This window comes from Cupressus sempervirens, chromosome 7 (genome assembly GCF_028749045.1).
Source record: "Cupressus sempervirens isolate cs-2001-9-10 chromosome 7, ASM2874904v1, whole genome shotgun sequence".
Taxonomy (NCBI): domain Eukaryota; kingdom Viridiplantae; phylum Streptophyta; class Pinopsida; order Cupressales; family Cupressaceae; genus Cupressus; species Cupressus sempervirens.
The window spans coordinates 848332731-848354600 of record NC_143124.1 but is presented as its reverse complement, the minus strand read 5'-3'; the positions used below and the strand labels follow the sequence as shown (position 1 = coordinate 848354600).

Genomic DNA, 21870 nt, shown 5'->3' with positions numbered 1-21870 from the left:
ATATATATATATATATATATATATTGAAACAGTTGAGAATCAACAGAAAGAGTTGGTTGCTCTAAGATTCAAACACCTGGGACTCACCCAATTGTATAGCCAAGGAAAAGGGTGAAGAGGTGAGAGAAAAGAATCTACAATAACATGAAACAAAATCAGATGTGACATAACAATGTTTATCATTTTTAAAAAGAATCATTTAATAGCTCATGCATGATCATGTTTACTGTATTCACCTGCTATCAAGTTGAGTGGTGTGATTAGATACCAGAATGCTCAGTGGATGACAAGGTGTTCCATGTCTATTCCAGATAGGGAGGATCTTTCTCGTTAGAGATTGTGTAGGGGTAAGTTATGCTCCGAGGTTGGGTGGTTAAGCCCCTAACAATGTTCCCCCTCTCCAAAAAATGTCGATCGAGCACCAGATAAAGATAAGTTATGCATTCAAACGTTTGTCGGAAACAAGTATTTTTACTTTTATGATGTATGTTCAAGTAGAAGGTAAGATTAATTGAGTTGAATCATCGTTACAGTTATTTCTTTAAATGAAAGTGACTCTTATCGTCAATATAAATGGCAATTGGTTAGATCGGTTGATCTTCTAACTGAATGTGAAATATATTTATTTGCGAGAGATGGATTTATTTGATGGATTGTTATTTCAATCTTTCATTTATAAGAATTATGATTATGAGCATATTTTCTAATCTTATGTCATTGCCACAGTTAAGCAAATCGGAAAGAAAGGAATGATACAATGGTATTGACGCCCCAAATGGTACAGTGGTATCTGATGCCCTAAACGATCCAAAGGTAATTGATGCCCTAATTCGCATACCCTAATTGATATAGTGGTATTTGATGGTAATCGTCATTTGATTTTGATATAGTGGTATTTGTGGACTAACCTGGGTGTTTGCAGAAGCAACCCTAGATTAATTTCGGTTTCGAATTCCATAGTATGCAGATTTTAATTTCCATAATAAATTTATTAACGGTGTTTTCAAGTGTTAGTTATGAGTTTTCCGTTTAAGTAATTGTAACTGTTAATTCTCATTCACATAAACATAACTGATATAACTGTCTTCCTATGAAAAATAAGTATTAATTGTATTTCTTTGATATGTTAGTTGCTAGTTAACACCTGAGAAAAGTGGTTGTTACAGAAGAGATAAAGTCTCTCTAAGAAATTACAAGGTCTACTTGTTACAACTCATCGAGGGACAAGACAATGTGCCTAAGCAAGGAATACAAAAGTACTATACAAAGATAATTTTTGCCTTTTTGAACTACTCAGCATTTTACACAGATTTTTTTAATGTTCTCATTCTAATCGCAAAATTGAAATCATAATTTCAAGGTTATTAAATTCAAGATGATGTCAGGAGGAGCACAAAGAAGCAACTCATATTGGTAATTGCTCGAGGGCAAGCACTTTGAGGAACGGTAGACTGTCATGTCCCCACCTAAATATAATTTTAATTATAAATAATAAAATATTATTAATTAAATTAATTAATTAATAATGAAATTATAATTAAATATTAATATAATAATATTTTATTACTCAATTATATAAAGTTAAAATATAATAAAATAGTGGACATTACAAATTTAATAATGGATAATGAATAAAAGAATAAAAGAATAATTAGTTTATCATTAAGTAAACTAGATTAATATAATAATAATGAGATAGTAATATATATATATATATATATATATATATATATATATGAGATAATATTAGATATATTAATTAACAATATTGTTGCATTCTAATCTATTATCCGAAATAATACCTTTCAAAATATGATTTAATAAATAAATGAATGAATAGACATTACACCCAGACATTATCGAATATAATCTAGATTACCTAATATAATAAATTATATAATAAATTCATTATGGATACAATGAATATACCTAATATCTATAATCATATTAAAGATAAACAGTTTAAAATTCCTAATATGTTGAAGAGTCACAACCATACCGAATGATTCATGAAAGATATATTATATGAAAGGATTTAATTCTCTTGGGTAGAAAGAAAGAAAGATGAAAGCAGCATAAAATTGGCAGTCTTCCATTCTATACACAAAAGTCGACCTTTCATACACATCCCGTATAAGAAGAAGTGGCAGTCTATATCGAGCAGTCACAGCACATATGCATATGGATCACAGATATTCATCATACAAGGAAGAAGGATAATCCTTGGTCCAGTTAGAAGCGAAGAGCATACGAAGGATAGGAGACAAACAAACCTTCAAAGAAATATCCAAAGTCGAATGATAGCTGAGAAATGTAAACTCAGGAGATGCCTAGATTAGTATTTAATACACAAACCGATTGATTTGTTACTACTGATATTGTGCATATGAATGGAAGAGAAACTTATAAGAATATGCCTCTAGCATACAAAATGAAAGACCAAGCACAGACTGCATACTTCAAAATTTTCTTCAATATTAGACTTGAAAATAGCATGGAGCGACAACCATTGCATGGTATAAACACTCTTAGCAGCAGAATATATAGACAATAGAATAAGACGCCACATCACCAAACTTGGTAATCAATTCATATAGGAAACAGCTTTCCTTACCAGAGGGATCATTAAAGAATTGACCTATGATATACCAAACAGGAAGAGACGAGATATACAGTCGTGGGAGAGAATGAAGGAAGGTCAGATTACCAGCAAAGAATTCTATCAAGCGTGAATAGGCACCAAAGGAAGAGGACGAGAATTTGGAAGAGGAAAGGTCTTACATATCCGACTCAGCCTTTTTCTGAGATTCGATGGTAATTGAATCATCAGTTCACTCAGTGAATTCTTAAGGCAGCGATTGGATAAGCTATAGCATTCAAACTCAAAAAATGAGAATTAGCATTCGAACAGGGAAAAAAACTATTCGGGTCAGAGAAAATAATCATCAAGGTCCCAGCAAGACATAATATCTGGAACATAACCCATTATCGGCTCATACCATGAATTAAACGAACAAAAGAAATGGAGATAGCAGCTACAATAACCAGCACTCAGGATAATAAGAATATTAGACATGTTACCTATAGTTGAGTGCAGTCATCACACTGATACTTTGCGATTAGTATATCACCTTTGTCAAATATAAATATATGCTGTGGGTAACACTATCATATCAGGCATCACTAATAATCATCGGATTTAGGAGTCCGGACAGAATATCACATAGACCAATTCATTGATTGAGGAAATGCTAATGGATTGAATTATAGACTAAACAAACAAATTAGTACCAAAATATTTTCACACCTCAAGGATTATTTCACATCATACAATCTCCAAATGCTAGATCTATAATTAAACTAGAAAAGGAAAAGAATAAATCTCATGATCATTTCATCAGGAGGAAGAACTAAAATCATCTATGACTAACATAGATATAAGATCTAATCAGAGAATAGCATATAACTCAGAATAATATATTTTATACAAAACTTGTATCCAGCAATATACCAACAGCAGTGACATACTTTGGAGCCAATATAGTGTTTTACTTGAGGATTTCCATCATTTATCATATTGAACAATATTTAAATAGAATCATTCATTATTCATCTGATGATATTGTATAAGATATCTTCAAATAATTAAGAGAGTTAACGACATACTATTTCCTTGAATTTCAGATTGACCTAAGGGAATGAGACACAAGTTAATCTTCATCATTTTGTTATTGCATTAACAACAAAGTAGAAACCAAAAGTTAAATTGAATTAAATCTCTTTAATTGAAGTTTTGAAATTCTTCCCGTATTCTAAGCTTATCAGAATAGGGTACGTTACATAGATGGCCTTTTTGCTTGTGGGACCCAAGAGAAACATTCACATGGTTAGTAATGTTTCAGGGAGTTGGTTGGCATAATGTTGAGCTCCTACTTTCATTTGACCTTAGTTGGAGTGAGGTTCTCAGTTGGATTGAGGATCTTTCTACATATGATAGTAGCACTTGGCAGGTTGACTCGACAAATCATGCACAGGGAGTGATTTGGGATCCCGGTATTAGAACAACTGGTGTATTACTATTATGGGTAATCGATGAGTAGCTACACAGTTCTAGATAAGTTTGTATCGAAGTAGCACAAACAGTTTTGTGAAGCAGCTTCCTTGAGGTTGATACGGGATCCAGACATTTTGGTCACAGCATGCAGATGCAGATTGCTTGAGGGCAAGAAACCTTTGGGAAGGGAAGACTGTAATTTCCCTTTTTTCTAGCCATCATTTCTTGATGCGTCATTAGCCCTTTTTACCATGGTCCTGTGGGCTAACCGACACTTTGCAAGGATCAGTGTGAGATTTGACATAGACATCTTGAATTTCACGCAGATCAGAGTTGAGATAGCAAGGTTTCCAAATACTTACTGTTTATACCAAGCCAACAGAGGTACATATTTCTGGTTTTTTTAATGTTGGACTTAGAGCCCCTCATCGAGCTCTTCCCAAAAAGCTATCACAAATGATTTTCAGTCTGACTGGTTGTTTATTTTAATGCCTGAAGATTACATAATTTTAACAAAGTGACTTTTAATTTTATATGCATCTGAATAAGTCAATTTATTATTACAGGGCTATATTATTCTCTTAAGAGGAAAAAGAACGAATTAAAAAGAATAAAAGAGAATAAAAATGAATAGATCGGCAAGGGAATATGAAAAGTCACCAAATTGTGCTTAAAAGAAGGAAGAGGAGCTCATTTCACCAGGCTTGGATTGAATTTGATTTATGATTTCTCTTGGAGAAATAGAGGAATCTCAAGCTTCTATTCAGGATCCTGAGGAAGGCAACCTTCATGCTCTTCTTGATGAATCGAATGTAAACCCGGTTCAACAACAGCTGTGACAAATTCACAGCAGAGTTTGCACTTGTATTTTAGGTTCTTGTTTATCCGATCCAACTGTTGTTACTGTTTTTAAGATTGATATTTATAAAGTTATTGTTTTGCTGATTATTAATATAACATAGCTTTTCTGAGTATATTTTACTGGGCATTATTTTGGTAATTGTTGAAAACTGTGCATTAGATTATCTGTTAAAACTTAATATTTCTGAAATTTTTGGGAAGATAAACTGGGTAGGATATTACAAAGAAACAATAACTCTATGCCCAATACCCATACATAGACCTGCTTAGCCCTTATTTTAAGCTTTTATTGGGTTGGGTCATTCCGAAGTTACAATGAAGCCTCTTATAAAAAAATAGAGATTCTATAACATATTAGTGACTAGGGAAAGGATATGTGTATGACATGTCAGCAAATCTACAACAATATATGACATATGAAAATATTATAATTCTAGTGTGTGTCACTGACATTTTTCTTCTTGACAAGGAGTGCATGTGCTTTTATTATCTATGCATGTTTCTTTTTTTATCCTTCAACAATGCATTTCTTCAACACGATTATCAAATACAATATTCTTTATGGATCAAATGTTTTGGAACCCAATTTAAGGTTTTCATCCTTGCCAACTGGGAAGATGTTGGAAGAGCAAAAACCATCACAATTACGTGTATACTAGTCACAACTGACAGATTCCTCCGTCCAATAAAGTTTGTTGTCCAGTCTCTGTCTTGAGACAGCTTCTATCTTCACAGACAGAATCACCTAGCTAATTTAGCCTACGTTGGGAGAGGTACCCATGTATTCTGAGCAAAAGATTTTTTAGTTGTATATTTGTCACCGAGACATTAAAACAAGCAGGAGAAACTCTCTATAAAGCTAAGAGCATATCCATTGAAAACTGAAACATTTTTCACAATCTTTTAAATGGAAAGGTGATGGCAAACAAAAAATAATAAAGAAGACTTCAGAATAGAATTTAGAAAGACAAACAGAATATTTAAAGCAAAAGTCACCATTTCTCAAATGAATTATTTATTGCAAACCTGTTGTAAGGTCCCGAGGAGAAATTCTTCCGTGTGCACAAGCAGTTAGCACAGCATCTACCACAAAAGGTACAGCCTCAAGAATATCCCATGCTGATAACAGAGGCTTGCGGCTTGTGTCCCCTCCTGCACTTCCTGAAGAGCTGCTTAGACTGCTACTCCCAGATGCCACAGTACTAAGTGGAGGTACTCCCTTACCCAGTTTCCAATACATCATATTCAGAAGTCTATCAACAGTTTGATGCACAGGATTCCCAGGAACAAGGCCCGAAAGAGTCGATGCAATACAAGCTTGGTGCTGACAGTACCAAACTTTCAATTTTGGAAATGAGTCAAGAAACAATGGCTTGGAAAAAGATGAAGTTGCAAGGGTTTGATCGTCTGGGGAAATTAAAACTTGTGGGAAATTAGAGCCTGAGTACAAGGATTCTTTAACTTGATAGTGTTCATCATCTTTGGTGAGTCTACTGTTATGCAAGAGTAAAAGGTATTCAAGCGCAAGTTCTGTACCAACTGGAGCTCCTTTTCCAGATAAACAATGTGTGTGAGGACATCCATAGAACTTCCACAACCTAAGCAGCAAAAGAAAAGCATTTGTAAAAATTGCATAAACTGAAACTTCATCCCCTTTGCTTGGCATCTGTGGTGCGGTAGGCAAAATGGATCCAAATGTCTCACAAATTGGCATCAATGCAGCTGCTACCTCTGGAACCTGCCAAGAGAGAATTTAGATGTAAGATGGTAATCATGTCAGAGAATCAGGAACAGAACTATCCATGAAAATGCTACTTTCAAAGAGTAATTAGACAATCTGGAACAACAAAAATCACAATGCAGAAGCAAGTGTATCAGGTTAAATGAACTTACAACTCCATACAACGAAAGTACATGAACATTATCATGAGTAGTTACTGCTCTAAGAATAGCATTAAGTAATGGTGCATATGCCAGTAAATGACTTCCAGATCCATGATAATCTACAGGAATAGGAGGTGAAAGAAGATTCACTACAAAGCGAACTGCATGTTCCTGTAGAAAATAGCCAATTATGTGAAACCAAAGGAGAGAATTATCAATAGAACTCATGCCTCTTTCATCACTTATTTTCCTACCCTCTTTTGAAAAACAATTCACCATCAGGACAGTTAACAAAGCAAGTCACAATGTTATAATCTGTAACGTGTATGTATGTAGATTCCACATATTTATTTGAGCTATTGGAAAATCCTAATTATATCCATGTTTATCAACCAAAAAGAATATTTGGACCAACGAGATAAGTCACAAGCATTATAACATTAACAGAAACATTCTATTCAATTCCACAAACATATACATCACCTGGACATTCCATCCACGGATAAGAGATGCACCACATAAAATGCTCGCCATAGCAGACCTTTCCTCCTCTGATCCATTCATTGCAATATGATACACCTTCTCCAGCTCTTCGAATCTTTCATTGGATTCACATAAAGTTCAATGTCTTTATCCTAAAAATGATTTGTTTACTAGAAAAGGCAATTATAAAAAAGTCGCACAGATAAAACTGGCTACATTATAAGGCAGCCTTCTCACGAAAAAAATTACGGTTGCGAAGAAATGCTAACATACCTTGAAGCAGGAGTTTTAATAAGAGCTTCTTTGAGTGAAACAGATAAGGGTGTTCCGTTCATAAAAGCAGTCCAAGGAGAATCTTGAACAGCTGTCAAATGAGACAATGGACTTGCTGATCTTTCAACATAGCCTGGCCATAAATATGCCGAAGAGTCTATCAATTTCCTGGCAATGCAAGCTTCAACAATTAAGTGCCACATGTTACCCCCTGCAACCGAAATAAATGATTTTTAGAGTTTCACTGGTGATATGTTTCATTAAATCATCTAATAAATTTAATACCCCTAGAATAAAAACCATTGTACACATACTGTCACAATTTGTGACCCAACTAAAATGTTGGAATGGAACAAAGATAAAGAGAATTTAAAGATATCTAGTTAGCAATTGACAAAATCACCTACTGCACTTGAAACGCTATTGCTGCCAAGCCCATTGAAGCTCCCAGATCGACAGTTAAGGCTAGAAATCATGTTTTTCGCTTTAAGAGCAGCCTGATTAGCAACCAAGACCACAGACTCAGGGGGTTTTAACAGTTCATCAAACTGTCCCAGAATTTGAAGACTTGATACTAAGGCTGCATGTCTTGTACCTAACCCCATGGTTTTCCTCTCTTTGTCGTGTGCATGTGTGCTCACAATATTTCCTGATACATTATTATCTTTGGCTGCTTGAAGAATCTTATCTTCTTCCTCAATAATAGAAACAATTACCAATGGTGTAACACTTAGTAGAATGCACAACCGTGAATCAAGATGGGGTCCAGGACCCTCGAAGGGATTTCGTTCCTACAAATGAATCAAAACTAAAATTATTCTCTAATTTATGGTGGAAGTCACATGTAGTTTCTTGGTCTGAATTGAAATTTATAAACTGGTCTCTCTTGAAAAAGATAAAGACTTTAGCAGTGTACTTTTATACCCTTTGAACAAGCCGAAGAGACGCAGTCCACAGACCTAAAAAAGTCTCTTGCCAACTTGCACCATTTACAGCTTGGAGAGATTTTGTCAGTTCTGAACATCAAATCATCCAATTCAATGCTGATTAGTACAGAGAGAAATCTTGAAAAGAGACTAATTACAAAAGGTGGAATACATTTCTTATTTCACTTTTGCATACCTGTTAGGACCTCAATAGTAGATTTAGCTTGAAGATGCCTTCCATCCATTGTATCTTCCATGAACAAATCAAGAGGAAGCCATGTGGAAGCCTGACCTACTCCACAACATGGCCCAAATACTGATGTCCGATAACTGGAATCAATAAATGCTCTAATTGCCTGGTGTTTCTTAGGTTGATATTCTAGGGATAAGGACCTTTGAATGGAGATAATCATCTGCGTGAATAATCCACCATCTATCTTCAAATTTGGTGATGATGTATGAGCTTCTAATACTTCCAGGTGTTGACATAAATCACTCCACTGCTCAGTCCTGCAAGGTTTGAAAAATGGTCTTCAATATCTTCTAAGAGTTTCTTGCTTAAAATTCTGATAGAGATTATACATAAATAAAAATTGCAGACATAAACTCAAGTTGCAAACCAAGACTACAATGCTAAATCCATCAGAAGTAAATCACTTTAAATAACTCAAATAAATTAGTTAAATTATAGCCAGCTAATTAATCAATATTTTGTAATCACTGCTGTTATATTCTGTAATGAGAACTGACCATAGTTTTCTCCTAATGCACAGTTTTGTTAAATATACTTAATTATGAATAAGAGCCTACAAGACAATGGTAGATTGCGAGCCTCTCATTTGAGAGGTCATGGGTTCAAGTATACTTGATTTTAACATATAATAATAATTAATTTCAACAAATAACAATAATAAATTATCTAGGCTGTTGAAGTTATAGCTTCAGTCAGATTAGTTTGATCAGAGATAAATTAGTTATCCTAATTGATTATCTATCATTGATTTAATATTTATTAGACAAGTTATATATATACACATATAGTTATCTCTGTGTGTGTGTGCGCAATTTGTATATATATATATATAGATATATAGTGCACATAATTGTCAGAGAGGGAATTGGGTAGGGGACACCAATTCGCCAATGAGCCAACAAGTATGAATTCTAACCACCAATGCTAAGGGTAAACAGCTAGGCAAGAAAGAGTATACTATGGACTACCTTGAGCTAACCAGGCCAATATATCTATTATAAAAGAAAAATCACTAAGCATTAATTAATACTAAGAACTAATGTGTTACTTTATAAATTTTATTGATCTTAGAGCTTCATGTGATATCTATCATGTCTTGATATAACAATACCATAATATCTACATACACTTGCATATGTATATACACATATATGTATGTATGTGTGTATTCGTATGACACGTACATATATGCCCACTTAAAATATGATGTATACACTACATACGTTTGTTAGAATATCACGTATATGTGCATGTGTGTGCGCGCGCGCGCATACACAAGTATAGGTAGGTGTAGTATGATATTTTTATATTAAGACATATAGTATGAAGTTGTTATTTTCCACCTTAGCAATGGTTTTATTATTATATCATGAGTGACCTATTTCTTATATTCTTTCATCGGGCCCTTATATCTTTTTCAGTGGCCATTTTGAATTTTATAATATTGCCACATATGTTGTCAATGGCTCTCTGTTTGTAACTCTTTGCCACCTTTTTATTTTCTTGCTCGTGACCGAGCATGCAACTCAGTAAGACAGATTTTATTTGTGCGATGGTTCCTAATGAGAAGCATTCGAAACATCGTAACGGAGATATCGCAATTTCATACTCACATACTACCTACATTTCAATTTGTATTGTTTCACAATTACATATTGCTTGTGATTTCCTTCATACTACCTCATAGACGCATATAGTTGTGATTCCATTTGCCTTGATTATTGAACCCTGCATCATTCATTGTTGTGTGATCAATTCACCATGATATCTCTTGCTCGTATCTTGCCATACGATGTCAAGCATTCTTGTTGGATGTCACAAGCACAAAAGTGTCATGGGTCATATTGGAGGTTCTGCTAAATATTTCTCTGCTCTATGTTTGCAACCATGGTTTTACACCTACCAGCAATTGCTTAGGGTCTGATTTGAGCGCACAAGGAAGCAATATTATAGCCTGGTCAGGCAATACCTCTGCTTATTTTTATTCTTTACAAATTGATATAAGAGGCTCATAAATCTTAGCCTGGAAGTAAAGAAGATAACAATATCATAGTCATCCTAGCTCTGAAATGAACTATTTATTTTACTTTTGTCTAAGTTTGCAGATATGCTCAAGATAGAGCAATCTGTGGCAGCCTGTAATAACTCCTTTCATAATTGTTGCTTAACTTGGAATAAGATCCAGCCACTGCAAGCTTATACAAGGGTATCTGCTATATACTTTCTAAGATAAGAGACAACACTCTTATGTAGAGTCAAGAAAATAAATTACAAGCATCATGAATCTATTGTTTAAGCCATAAACCCAGATTGGGCAGAAAGTAATTGGCTGTGATTATACAATGCTTAGATAGTCACCCCAGGAATTCATGAAGGAAGACAAACAAGGTTGAGATGAAAGGTGTGTACTAATAATTATTGAACCACAGGTTATCCCTGCATGATAAGAGAAAGAACAATTAGTAACAAATATGCAAATTGAAATGTTTTAAACTAAGTCAGCTCATGGTAGTCCATTGTATAGGTCTTGTTGTCAAGTCGAGCAGTGGGTGATCGGATACATAGTGCCCACACAAATCCTTGGCCAAGGTAAGTTAGTGGCATGCTTTTTGATGTGATCACTAGAGGTCAAGGTTGTTAGTAGTTGGCAGATAGGTTGATGGAAGGTATCCATAGTCTAGCTAGTTGTCTAGCTAACACTCTAACATAAGATGCTTAGTGGTTGGACAGTGTTGTCCCAAGCCTAATCCTAGGGTAAGGAGGGTCTTTCTCAGTAGAGATTGTGTGGGTATACTTACGGGTCCATGGTTGGGAGGTAAGCCCTTGCCAATGCTTCTCCTTTCTTTCGGATGTCAAGGCTTGCACAACACAAGGATATGCTTTGTGTGCAAGATAACTACTTTTCGGGTACTTCACTTTTAAATTACTGCATTCTGATTTATGTATTGCTTAGGTGGTTATTATAGTTAAATTTGTTATTCTTTCATTGGTTTAAGAATCAGTTAAATATGTTGTTCTTATCATTTGAATATATAATTTGAGGATGTAACTATATTTCATGTGGATATGATATGTTGGTCGTTATAACTATATTTCATGTTATGCTGAAAAAAACATATTTTGTTATTTGATCAATTAGATAGGAATGGAAATTTTAACATGTTATAAGTGGTATCAGATCATTGTGTTCGACATTGAACTCTGGGCTCATCACTGTCTTAACTAGAAAACTGAAAATGCGGTGTTAAATGAAAAACAAGATGTACACCCAAATTACTCCTTGAAAGAAACCCCATCATCATGTATTCTTCTATTTGATTAAGAACATGCTGAAGTACGACTATTCTCACTATTCTGTACCCAAGAATGATGAAACTTTAGCCAATGCTTTTCTCTAGATTAAGGAAAGAGTTAGATGGACTCCTACCAAAAAGGCAATTTTGAGAACCAAACTTATTGAGGCATGGAATGCCAAACTGTTAATGTTTTATAGTTTTGTCAAATAAAACTTAAAGAATAAATATAACATTCAGCCCTTGATTAATATTATAGATATTAATGATATCCTTTGTTATGTGTTATATAAATTAATTTTTCCATTATTCATCTCTCTCTCTCTCTCTCTCTCTCTCTCTCTCTCTCTCTCTCTCTCTCTCTCTCTATATATATATATATATATATAACCCAATACGTATCTATCTTTCATGAGTTTATCGATGGCAATTATATTGCTCTCATTTAACTTAATTGGTGTTTTGATAAGTGCAAATCATATGTGTTTCATTCCATCAGGAGTCACGAGCCCGATTGGATGTGACTCGCACATCAGGAGTCACGAGTCCGATTGGACATGACTTCAATGTGGAGTCACATCCCATCGGGGTCATGACTCCCTTTAAACATACATATATTACCTCATTCAATCTGCGATAAAAATTAAGAAGAAAATGTGGATCTAACATATTATTTTGTCCTTCAGTTTTGACCGTCACTCACCACCTTTTCTGTGTGACCTCATCAGTATTCATAAAGTCTATGTAAAGGGTATAAAAACTCAATTTTATATTGAGTAAAGTTATTGACAAGTCAATATTATAAATTGAGTAAACTTTATTAATATATCTAGCAAAGTCCTTTCTATTGCAAGGTCCTTTCTATATTGCCTAAATATATTTAATAAAGATAGATATCAAAATTGTTAGAAGGATTAAAATTAAAATCTGAAAATTCAACACAAACAAATAAATCCACTCATGATCTATCGTAAACCTTGTAAAGGGCAGGATACACCCAAGGAAGGAAACGGACAAAATACCCAGGAATTGGGTGTCCAATTTCCTTGAAAGATTTATGTTAAGCTATTTTGTTATATCCTCAGAAAGAGGAAATTTTGTAAATAAATATGGTTGCAATTGCAACAAGAGAAATATTTCTATTTTTGAATGATAATGAGAAGAAATGGCATTTTGTACTTAATTCTTTAAGAAATCAATTGAATTTTCTTTCTCTAAAGTAGTAAACACATGAATAAAAACATGACATTGATTAAGGAATCAACTAAATGTTTTAGGGAACAAAACTTAAACTATGGCAAGCAATGAAAACAATGTTGAAAATGAGGTGACTAGTGAGGCCAATCCTCAAAACTCCATGGATTTGTTGATCCAAGTTTTGTAGGACACTCAAAAAAGAATGGAGAACATCGAAAACAGAATAAATGATACAGAAGCCCAATTTGCGCAAGGTCAAGAGGAGACTCGCTCCTTGCTTCCTCCAAGAACTAAGCTAGAATTATCTGCTCATAGTGAACAAGAAAACCAAGCCCCATTAACTCCATCTAAAGATGCAAAAGACACAAGAGATGGTCAGTGATATGTCTACTGACATCAAAAAGATTAAACCCCCTAGGTCTTCAAGGTCTGATTTTGGTGAAGTCGCAAAGGCTTGGTTAGCCAAGATGGAACAATACTTCGAGATCAGAAGTCTTTTTGAAACCTCCAAAGCAGTTTGGGGAATTTATCACCTTTTAGGACCACCTGGTGGGGTAACACCAAGATAGAACTGAATATTAAGACTGCCGATGTCACATGGGACAAGTTTCTCTCTATTTTCAAGAACCGATGGTAACCCCAAACTCTTTATGATCAGAAGTTGCTAGACTTCCAGAACCTTAAACAAGGAGATATGATTGTACACGAGTACTAGGAGAAGTTCGCTCGTCTCCTAAAGTATGTCCCTCCGTATTAGCAAGATAAGAACCTAAAGGTTAGGAAATTCGTTATGCGGTTTAACAACAAGATCGGGGTAGCAGTTGATGTTCTCGCCCCACGAACCATAGAGGAAGCTCTTAAAAAGGGCATCTGACAAGAACACAAAGTTAAAAGGGATGATTCCATTCGAGACAACAAAAGGAAAGCTAATTAGAGTAACAACAACTCTGACTTGAGGACACACAAAAAGAGTTTAAAAAACTTTAAGCCCAACAAATCATAATATAATGGGAATAATAATACAGAGTTTAAAGGTAATCCCAGCTGTGGCAATGGCAACAAGTGAGGTGAGAGGAAATGACCACCTAAGGGTTGTTTCACATGTGGTGGAGACCACTATGCCAATCAATGTTCTAATAAAGGTATCTCCAACAAGAAAGCACAACCTCCTTTACCTCCTCAACAGGTCGTCTTTCAATGGACGATACATGCAGCCTTAGATAACCCTCAAGCAAAGCAACAGTTGGGACCTATAGAAACCACAGGTAAGATTTATGGAAACTCCATCTGTATATTAATTGATATTAGAGCCACAAAATATTTTTTTCCCCAAAATCATTAAGTAGATTTCCAAAAGAGTTGGATTTATGAAAAACCCTGGACTATTGAATATGCAAACCAGTCAAAGGCTCAGGTAAATCAATGTTTGTTTGAGGCTCAGGTAGACTTTCTGAATTTCTCTACTAAGGTAAATTTGTACGTAGCACCTCAAGGTCCTACAATATTATCATGGGAATAAATTGGCTCAATGAGCACAAAGAGAAGGTAGATTGTCTTGCAAAGACAGTGGAATGCCTAAATGACCAGGGAAATCTTGTGAGTATTCAAGGAATAATGCATGAAGTAAAACCTTGTCAAATCTCAGCTATGCAACTTATGAGATGTAGGAGAAAAGGGTGTGATGTAAAATCTTTGCGGTAAAGATAGAAAACCTAAGGGACCACTAGAGACCACCTATTAGGATAATTACATTCTCGAAGATGGGGAGATTAGAGAAAGACTGAAAGAATCCTTTGAGGAAAATTATCCTTATCTTAAGAATTATCAGGACGTATTTCCAAAGGAACTGTCTAGCCTTCCCCCTACTAGGGTATTCAATTTTACCACAGACTTGGTACCTACGGCAGAGCCCATATCAAGAGTGCCATATCGGATGACCAATACTGAATTAATGGAATTGCAGGTGCAATTACAAAATTTTTTAAATAAGAAACTCATATAACCGAGTGTTTCGCCTTAGGGAGCCCCAGTACTCTTCACTAAGAAGAAGGATGGAACTATGAGACTATGCATAGACTATAGAATGCTTAACAAAGTCAACATCAAGAACAAATATCCACTTCTCAGGATTGATGATCTATTTGACCAAATGAGGGGAGCAACGGTATTTTCCAAAATCGATTTGAGATCGGGTTATCACCAGCTTTGGATTAAAGAAGAGATATTCACAAAATTGCTTTCAAAACCTGCTATGGGCACTATGAATTCACAGTTTTACCCTTTGGACTGACTAACGCCCCTACAACTTTTATGAACCTCGTGAATAGGATATTCTAGGATTGATTAGACAAGTTTGTGCTAGTTTTTATCAATGATATTCTCATCTATTCCCAGAATAAGGAGCACCAGAAACATCTTGAGATAGTTTTGTAGAGATTACGAGAGCATAAGTTGTATGGAAAACTATTTAAGTGTTCTTTTTACCAGAAAGAAATCCAATATTTAAGGCCATATTATTTCAGCCAAGGGGATAACAGTAGATCCAACCAAGATCAAGGCAATCAAAGAATGATGGGTACCTAGGAATGTGATGGAGGTCAGAAGCTTCATGGGTTTGGCAGGATTTTATAGATAATTAGTTAGAGACCTCTCTAGGATAGCACATATATCACACCACACTGCAAAGGAAAGGAAAAAAGTTTATCTAGTTTGAAAAATGTCAAGTAGCATTTGAATACTTAAAGGATAAGCTAACTTCTACACTAATACTTAGGAGTACCTAACCCTGAAGGCCACTTTGTGGTCATAACAGATGCGTCAGGAGAAGGACTAGGGGTTGTCTTGATGCAAGAAGACCAAGTCATTACTTATGAATCCAAGAAGTTGAAGAATTACGAACAAAATTATGCACTACACGATTTGGAATTAGCAGCCATCGTCCATGTTTTACAGATGTAGAGACATTATCTGATTGGGAAACCATTTGAGCTCAGATCAAACCCCCATGGATTGGAGTACATATTTACCCAACCCAATCTTAGCCCTCGCAAGAGCAGGCGGCTAGAGTTCTTAGCCAATTATGATTTTGAGATTAGTTATATCAAGGGTAAAGAGAACAGAGACCCTGATGCCTTAGGTTGGTGAAGACATATATCATCCATGGTAGCAATAAATATTGGGCTCAGGGAGAAAGTACTTCAATGTCTACCAAGAGATGAGTTTTATAATGAGGTTTGTCAAGCACTCCATAGGATCCTCAAGATCACAGGTATGAAGGATACCAACTAGAAAGAGATGGACTCTTAAGATATAAAGGTAGGATGTACATACCTAGGGATTCGAAAGATGATTTTGGAAGAGACCCATGCCACTCCTTACTTAGGGCACCCTGGAGTAACCAAGATGTTGGCTGACATAAAACATTTGTATTTTTGGAAAGGCATGAAAAAGGAAACAGTTGAATATGTGGCAGGATGCCTCAACTATAAGAGGGTTAAGGTCAAGCATAGATACCTAGCCAAACTGTTACTTCTAAATGACGTTCCAAAATGGAAATGACAAATAATCACTATGGATTTTATCCAAGGGTTACCCATGACACGAAACAAGCATAACACCACCCTGTTGTTTGTGGATCAACTAACTAAGGTAGAACATTTCATCCTTGGAAATTTAACAGATGGGGCACCAGAAATTGCCCATAAGTTTGTGAAAGAGATTTTCAAACTTCACTGTGTTCTAGAAAATATCATATCTGACAAAGATGCTAGGATAACATCTAGATTCTAGCAAACCTTATTCTCAACTTTGGGAACAAAATATCGGTTCAACTTACCATCCAGACGTCAATGGTCAAACAAAAAGAGTAAACCAAGTGCTAGAAGACCTCTTTAGATTATATTGCATGGATCGATAGTATCAGTAGGACATAAATCTTCCCCTAGTTGAATTTGCCTATAACAACTCGTACTAGTCTGCTATTAAGGTGGTACCTTTTGAGGCTCTATATGGATGTAAGTGCAAAACACCTGTAAGTTGGGATAGAATTGAGGATTGAATTATTGTCGGGCCTGAGATGCTTCTAGAGATGGAGGGACAGGTAGTTCAGATCCATTAGAGGCCAAAGGAGACAAACAACCATCAAAAAAGCTATGCAAATGCAATGGGAGCAAAGGTTCTCCTAAAAGTTAAAACCACAGAAAAGTACTATCAAGCCTGGTAGGAATGCCAAATTAGCCCCAAGATATGTGGGACCCTTTGAGGTGTTGGAAGTCATAAACCTTGTGGCCTACAAAGCTGCCCTACACGCAACCCTTGCCAAAATGCATAATGTATTTCACAATTCATATCTTAAGAAATATATAACTAGACATTAACATGTTAATGATCGGAATCTCTTGTAGGTGTGAGATCCAGGGGTGGTGGAAATGGAGACACTTAAACTACTCGAGGTGCGTAAGCTTTGCTTCCGGAATCAAGATATCACTCAGTGCAAGGTCCAATAGGACCAGCATATTGAAGAGAATGCCACTTGGGAAGGTTATGATAAAATCTTCCAAAAATTTCCACATAAATAAATTATGATTCAATTTGAAATGTAATGTGATGATATGTATGTTGTAATCTTGGAATAATTTTGCTTGAAAAGTTCACCAAGGGCGATGAAATACAAGGGGGAGCGTATGTTACATCCCAATTTTTTTTTACTTAATTTAAAATGCCTTATAAGCATTGAGATTTCATGTGAAGTCGGTTGAGTGGTATATTAGTTAAACATTATGGTTTCATGTGAAATGGAAAAGTTGGTTATTCATAATAATTTCTTGGAAAGTGAAATGGTTGTTAATCTTTATGATGTTTTATGAAAATGATTACTTTTTATAGTAACTTGATTTTATAAAAAGGAATATGTTATTATCGTGGAATTTCTCTTTTGCAGAAGCATGACAAAGGGGGGAAGCATTGCCAGAGAAGGAATTTGGTAAAGAATACCAATCTGCCTATGAGTCAATAGGTATGAATTCTAACCACCAAGGCTAAGGGTAAACGGCTAGGCAAGCAAGAGTATACAATGGACTACCATGAGCCAACCCAGTCAATATATGTATTATAAAAGAAAAATCACATAGCATTAATTAAAACTAAGAACTAATGTGTTACCTTATAAATTGGATTGATCTTAGAGCTTCCTCTGATATATATCATGTCTTAATATAACAGTACCATAGTATCTACATACACTTGCATAAGTACATACACATGCATTTGTACATACACATATATGTATGTATGCGTAAATTAAAATGAAAAATATGTATACACCCACTTAAAATATGATGTATATACTAGATAGGTTTGTTAGAATATCATGTATATGTGTGTGTGTGTGTGTACACATGTGTGCCTGCATACATTATTGGAATCACTACTGCCGCTACACCAAAAGCTCGAGCTTTCAATGAACGTTACAACAGCCAGAGACAAGGATCCACGGGAGGCGGTTAAGCACATGTCACAAATCCATTGGTCTATGCTGGACAGAGGCACCAACCTAGAGGGGATGGAGGCACTGACCTCCCAACAATCCCCCTTCAGCATGACCTGAGGGTTTTGAACCCATAACCCAACGCTCTGATACAACTTGTTGGAATCATTGATGCCGCTACACCAAAAGCTCGAGCTTTCAATGAACGTTACAATAGCCAAAGACAAGGATCCATGGGAGGCGGTTAAGCACATGTCACAAATCCATCGATTTATGTTGGACAGAGGCACCAACCTAGAGGGGATGGAGGCACCGACCTCCCAACATACACAAGTATAGGTAGGTATGGTATGATATTTTTATATTAGGACATTTAGTATGGAGTTATTATTTTCCAACCTTGGCAATGGTTTTATTATTATATCATGAGCAGCCATATTTCTTATATTCTTTCATCAAGCCCTTATATCTTTTGGTAGTCATTTTAAATTTTATAATATTGCCACATACTATCGATCGCTCTTTATTTGTAACTCTTTGCCACCTTTTTACTTGCTTGCTCGTAAATGAGCATGCAACCGAGAAAGACCGATTTTATTTGTGTGATGGTTACTAATAAGAAGCATTTGAAACATCATAACAAAGATATTGCAATTTCATACTCGCATACTACCTACATTTCAATTCGTATTGTTTCACAATCACATATTGCCTATGATTTCCATCATACTACCTCACAGCCACATATAATTGTGATTCCATTTGCCTTGATTATTGAACCGTGCTCAATTGTTGTGTGATCAATTCACCGTGAAATCTCTTGCACATATCTTGCCATACCGTGTTAGGCATTCTTCTTGGAGGTCACAAGCATAGAGGTGTCATGAGTCACAATGGAGGCTGTACCAAATATTTCTCTGCTCTACGTTTGCAACCTTGGTTTTACATCTACCGGCAATTGCTTAGGGTCTGATTTGGGCATTCAAGAAAGTGATATTACAACCAAGTCATGCAATATGTCTGCTTATTTTTATTCTTTACAAATTGATATAAGAGGCTCATAAATTTTAGCCTGGAAGTAAAGAAGGCAACGATTTCATTGAGCCAGCCTAGCTCTGAAATGAACTATTTATTTTATTTTTGTCATAGTTTGCAAATATGCTCAAGATCGAGCAATCTTTGGCAGCCTGTAATAACTCCTTTCAAAATTGTTGCTTAACTTGGAATAAGATCCAACCACTGCAAGCATATAGGGGTATTTGTTATATACCCTCTGAGATAAGATACAACACTCTTATGTAGAGTTAGGAATAAATTACAAGCATCATGAATCTATTGTTAAGCCATAAGCCCAGATTGGGCAAAATGTAATTGGCTGTGATTATACAATGCTTAGACAGTCACCCCAGGAATTCATCAAGGAAGACCAGCAAGGTCAAGATGAAGGGTGTCTACAAATAGTTATTCAACCACGAGTTATCCCTGCATGATAAGACAAAGAACTATTAATAACAAAAATATGCAAGTAATAAAAATGTTTTAAACTGAGTCAGCTCATGGTAGTACGTTGTATAGGTCTTGTTGTGAGGTCGAGCAGTGGGTGATTGGATACATAGTGTCCACACAAATCCTTGGCCAAGGTAGGTTAGTGGCATGCTTGTTGTTGTGATCACTAGAGGTCAAGGTTGTTAGCAGATGGCAGATAGGCTAATGTAAGGAGTCCATAGCCTAGCTGGCTGTCTAGCCGACACTCTAACATCAGGATGCTCAATGGCTGGACAGTGTTGTCCCAAGCCTAATCCCAGGACAAGGAGGGCCTTTCTCAATAGAGATTATGTGGGGATACTTAAAGGGTCCGTGGTTGGGAGGTTAAGCCCTTGGCAATGCTTCTCCTCTCTTCTGGATGCCAAGGCTTGCACAACACAAGGATATGATTTGCATGCAAGATAACTACTTTTTGGTTACTTTACTTTTAAATAACCGCATTATGATTTATGTATTGCTTAGGTGGTTATTATAGTTAAATTGGTTATTCTTTTATTTGATAAAGGATCAGTTAAATCTGTTGTTCTTATCATTTGAATATATAATTTGAGGATGTAACTATATTTCATGTGTATATCATAGGTTGGTCGTTATAACTGTCCTTCATGTGATATTGAAAAGAAATGTTATTTTGGTATTTAATCAATTAAATAGGAATGGAAATTTTAGCATGTTATATAAACCTTCTAAATAAAGACAAAAATTGCAAGGAGCAAATAGACGACTTAGAGGCCATTCAGAGGGCCTTGAGAGTAGAACAACACGTAGAGCATAGGCGAAGGCTAAGAAGACTTGTCGAGGGATAGTCGGAGGGGGGGTTGCTAGAGGGGAACCAAGAAGGCACCACGATAAATAAACCAGCCAAACATGAAAGGTACATGTACAGTACAAAAGAAGGGCATCGTGCAGAAGTAAACAGTGAGGAACTAAACGAAGAAACCAAAAATCAATTAAAGTACGTAACCCTTACACCATATACAGAAGCAAGGGAAGCCCGAAGTGAAGCAAAGGAGACCAGGGGCAAGGATGTAGAGGATACCCAGTGTAGCAAGGATTGTCAGAGGGACACAAGGGCACGATAGTCAAACAACCCGTCTGGTTCTAATACATCCAATTCAAGAACTCAAACAATACTGCAACAAACAAAACTATAGTAATTTCACAAAAACAGAAGTGGCCTAAATTCACAGGGGACAAGTAGGAGGATCCTATAAAGCACTGTCGAACATGTGAAACAATTTGGTTTGCAAATGGGGTGACCAACCATGACAAATGGGCTCAATAGTTTCCAACAACTTTGTGTGGAGTAGCCATAGACTAGTACTCCACGTTGATAAAATAAAAGTATGTGGGATGACTTAAGGAAAGAATTTCTTCAGGTGAATTTCAATTGCTTCAGAACGCAATAAAATTGTGGCAAAGACCTAAAGTACAAAGCAAGGAAAGAATGAGATCGTCATAGCATACGATCGGAGACTAAAACAATTGCTAAGGAAAATGGATAGCTAGCCAACAGATGGCTTGAAAAAAAGGTAGTTCAAAGAACAAAAACCATCCCTCAAGAGGATGAAAAAGTTTCCTTCCACGTCATAAATTGATATGTACAACCATGCTAT

The 21870-nt window shown here is 35.7% G+C and overlaps 1 protein-coding gene across 2 annotated transcripts in view; it reads right to left on the bottom strand.

Moving 5' to 3' along the window:
* LOC149550083 (mediator of RNA polymerase II transcription subunit 33A-like) overlaps positions 1 to 21870 on the bottom strand; it is a 100937-nt gene that overhangs the window by 59571 nt on the left and 19496 nt on the right. For both annotated transcript variants that reach the window (XM_089793228.1, XM_089793227.1), the window contains 7 exons: positions 8678 to 8991; positions 8480 to 8571; positions 7959 to 8346; positions 7556 to 7766; positions 7283 to 7397; positions 6809 to 6970; positions 5942 to 6653 (listed from right to left, as the gene is read on the bottom strand). In XM_089793228.1, the coding sequence (XP_089649354.1) occupies positions 5942 to 6653; positions 6809 to 6970; positions 7283 to 7397; positions 7556 to 7766; positions 7959 to 8346; positions 8480 to 8571; positions 8678 to 8991 (1994 nt within the window). The remainder of the gene's footprint in view (positions 1 to 5941; positions 6654 to 6808; positions 6971 to 7282; positions 7398 to 7555; positions 7767 to 7958; positions 8347 to 8479; positions 8572 to 8677; positions 8992 to 21870) is intronic.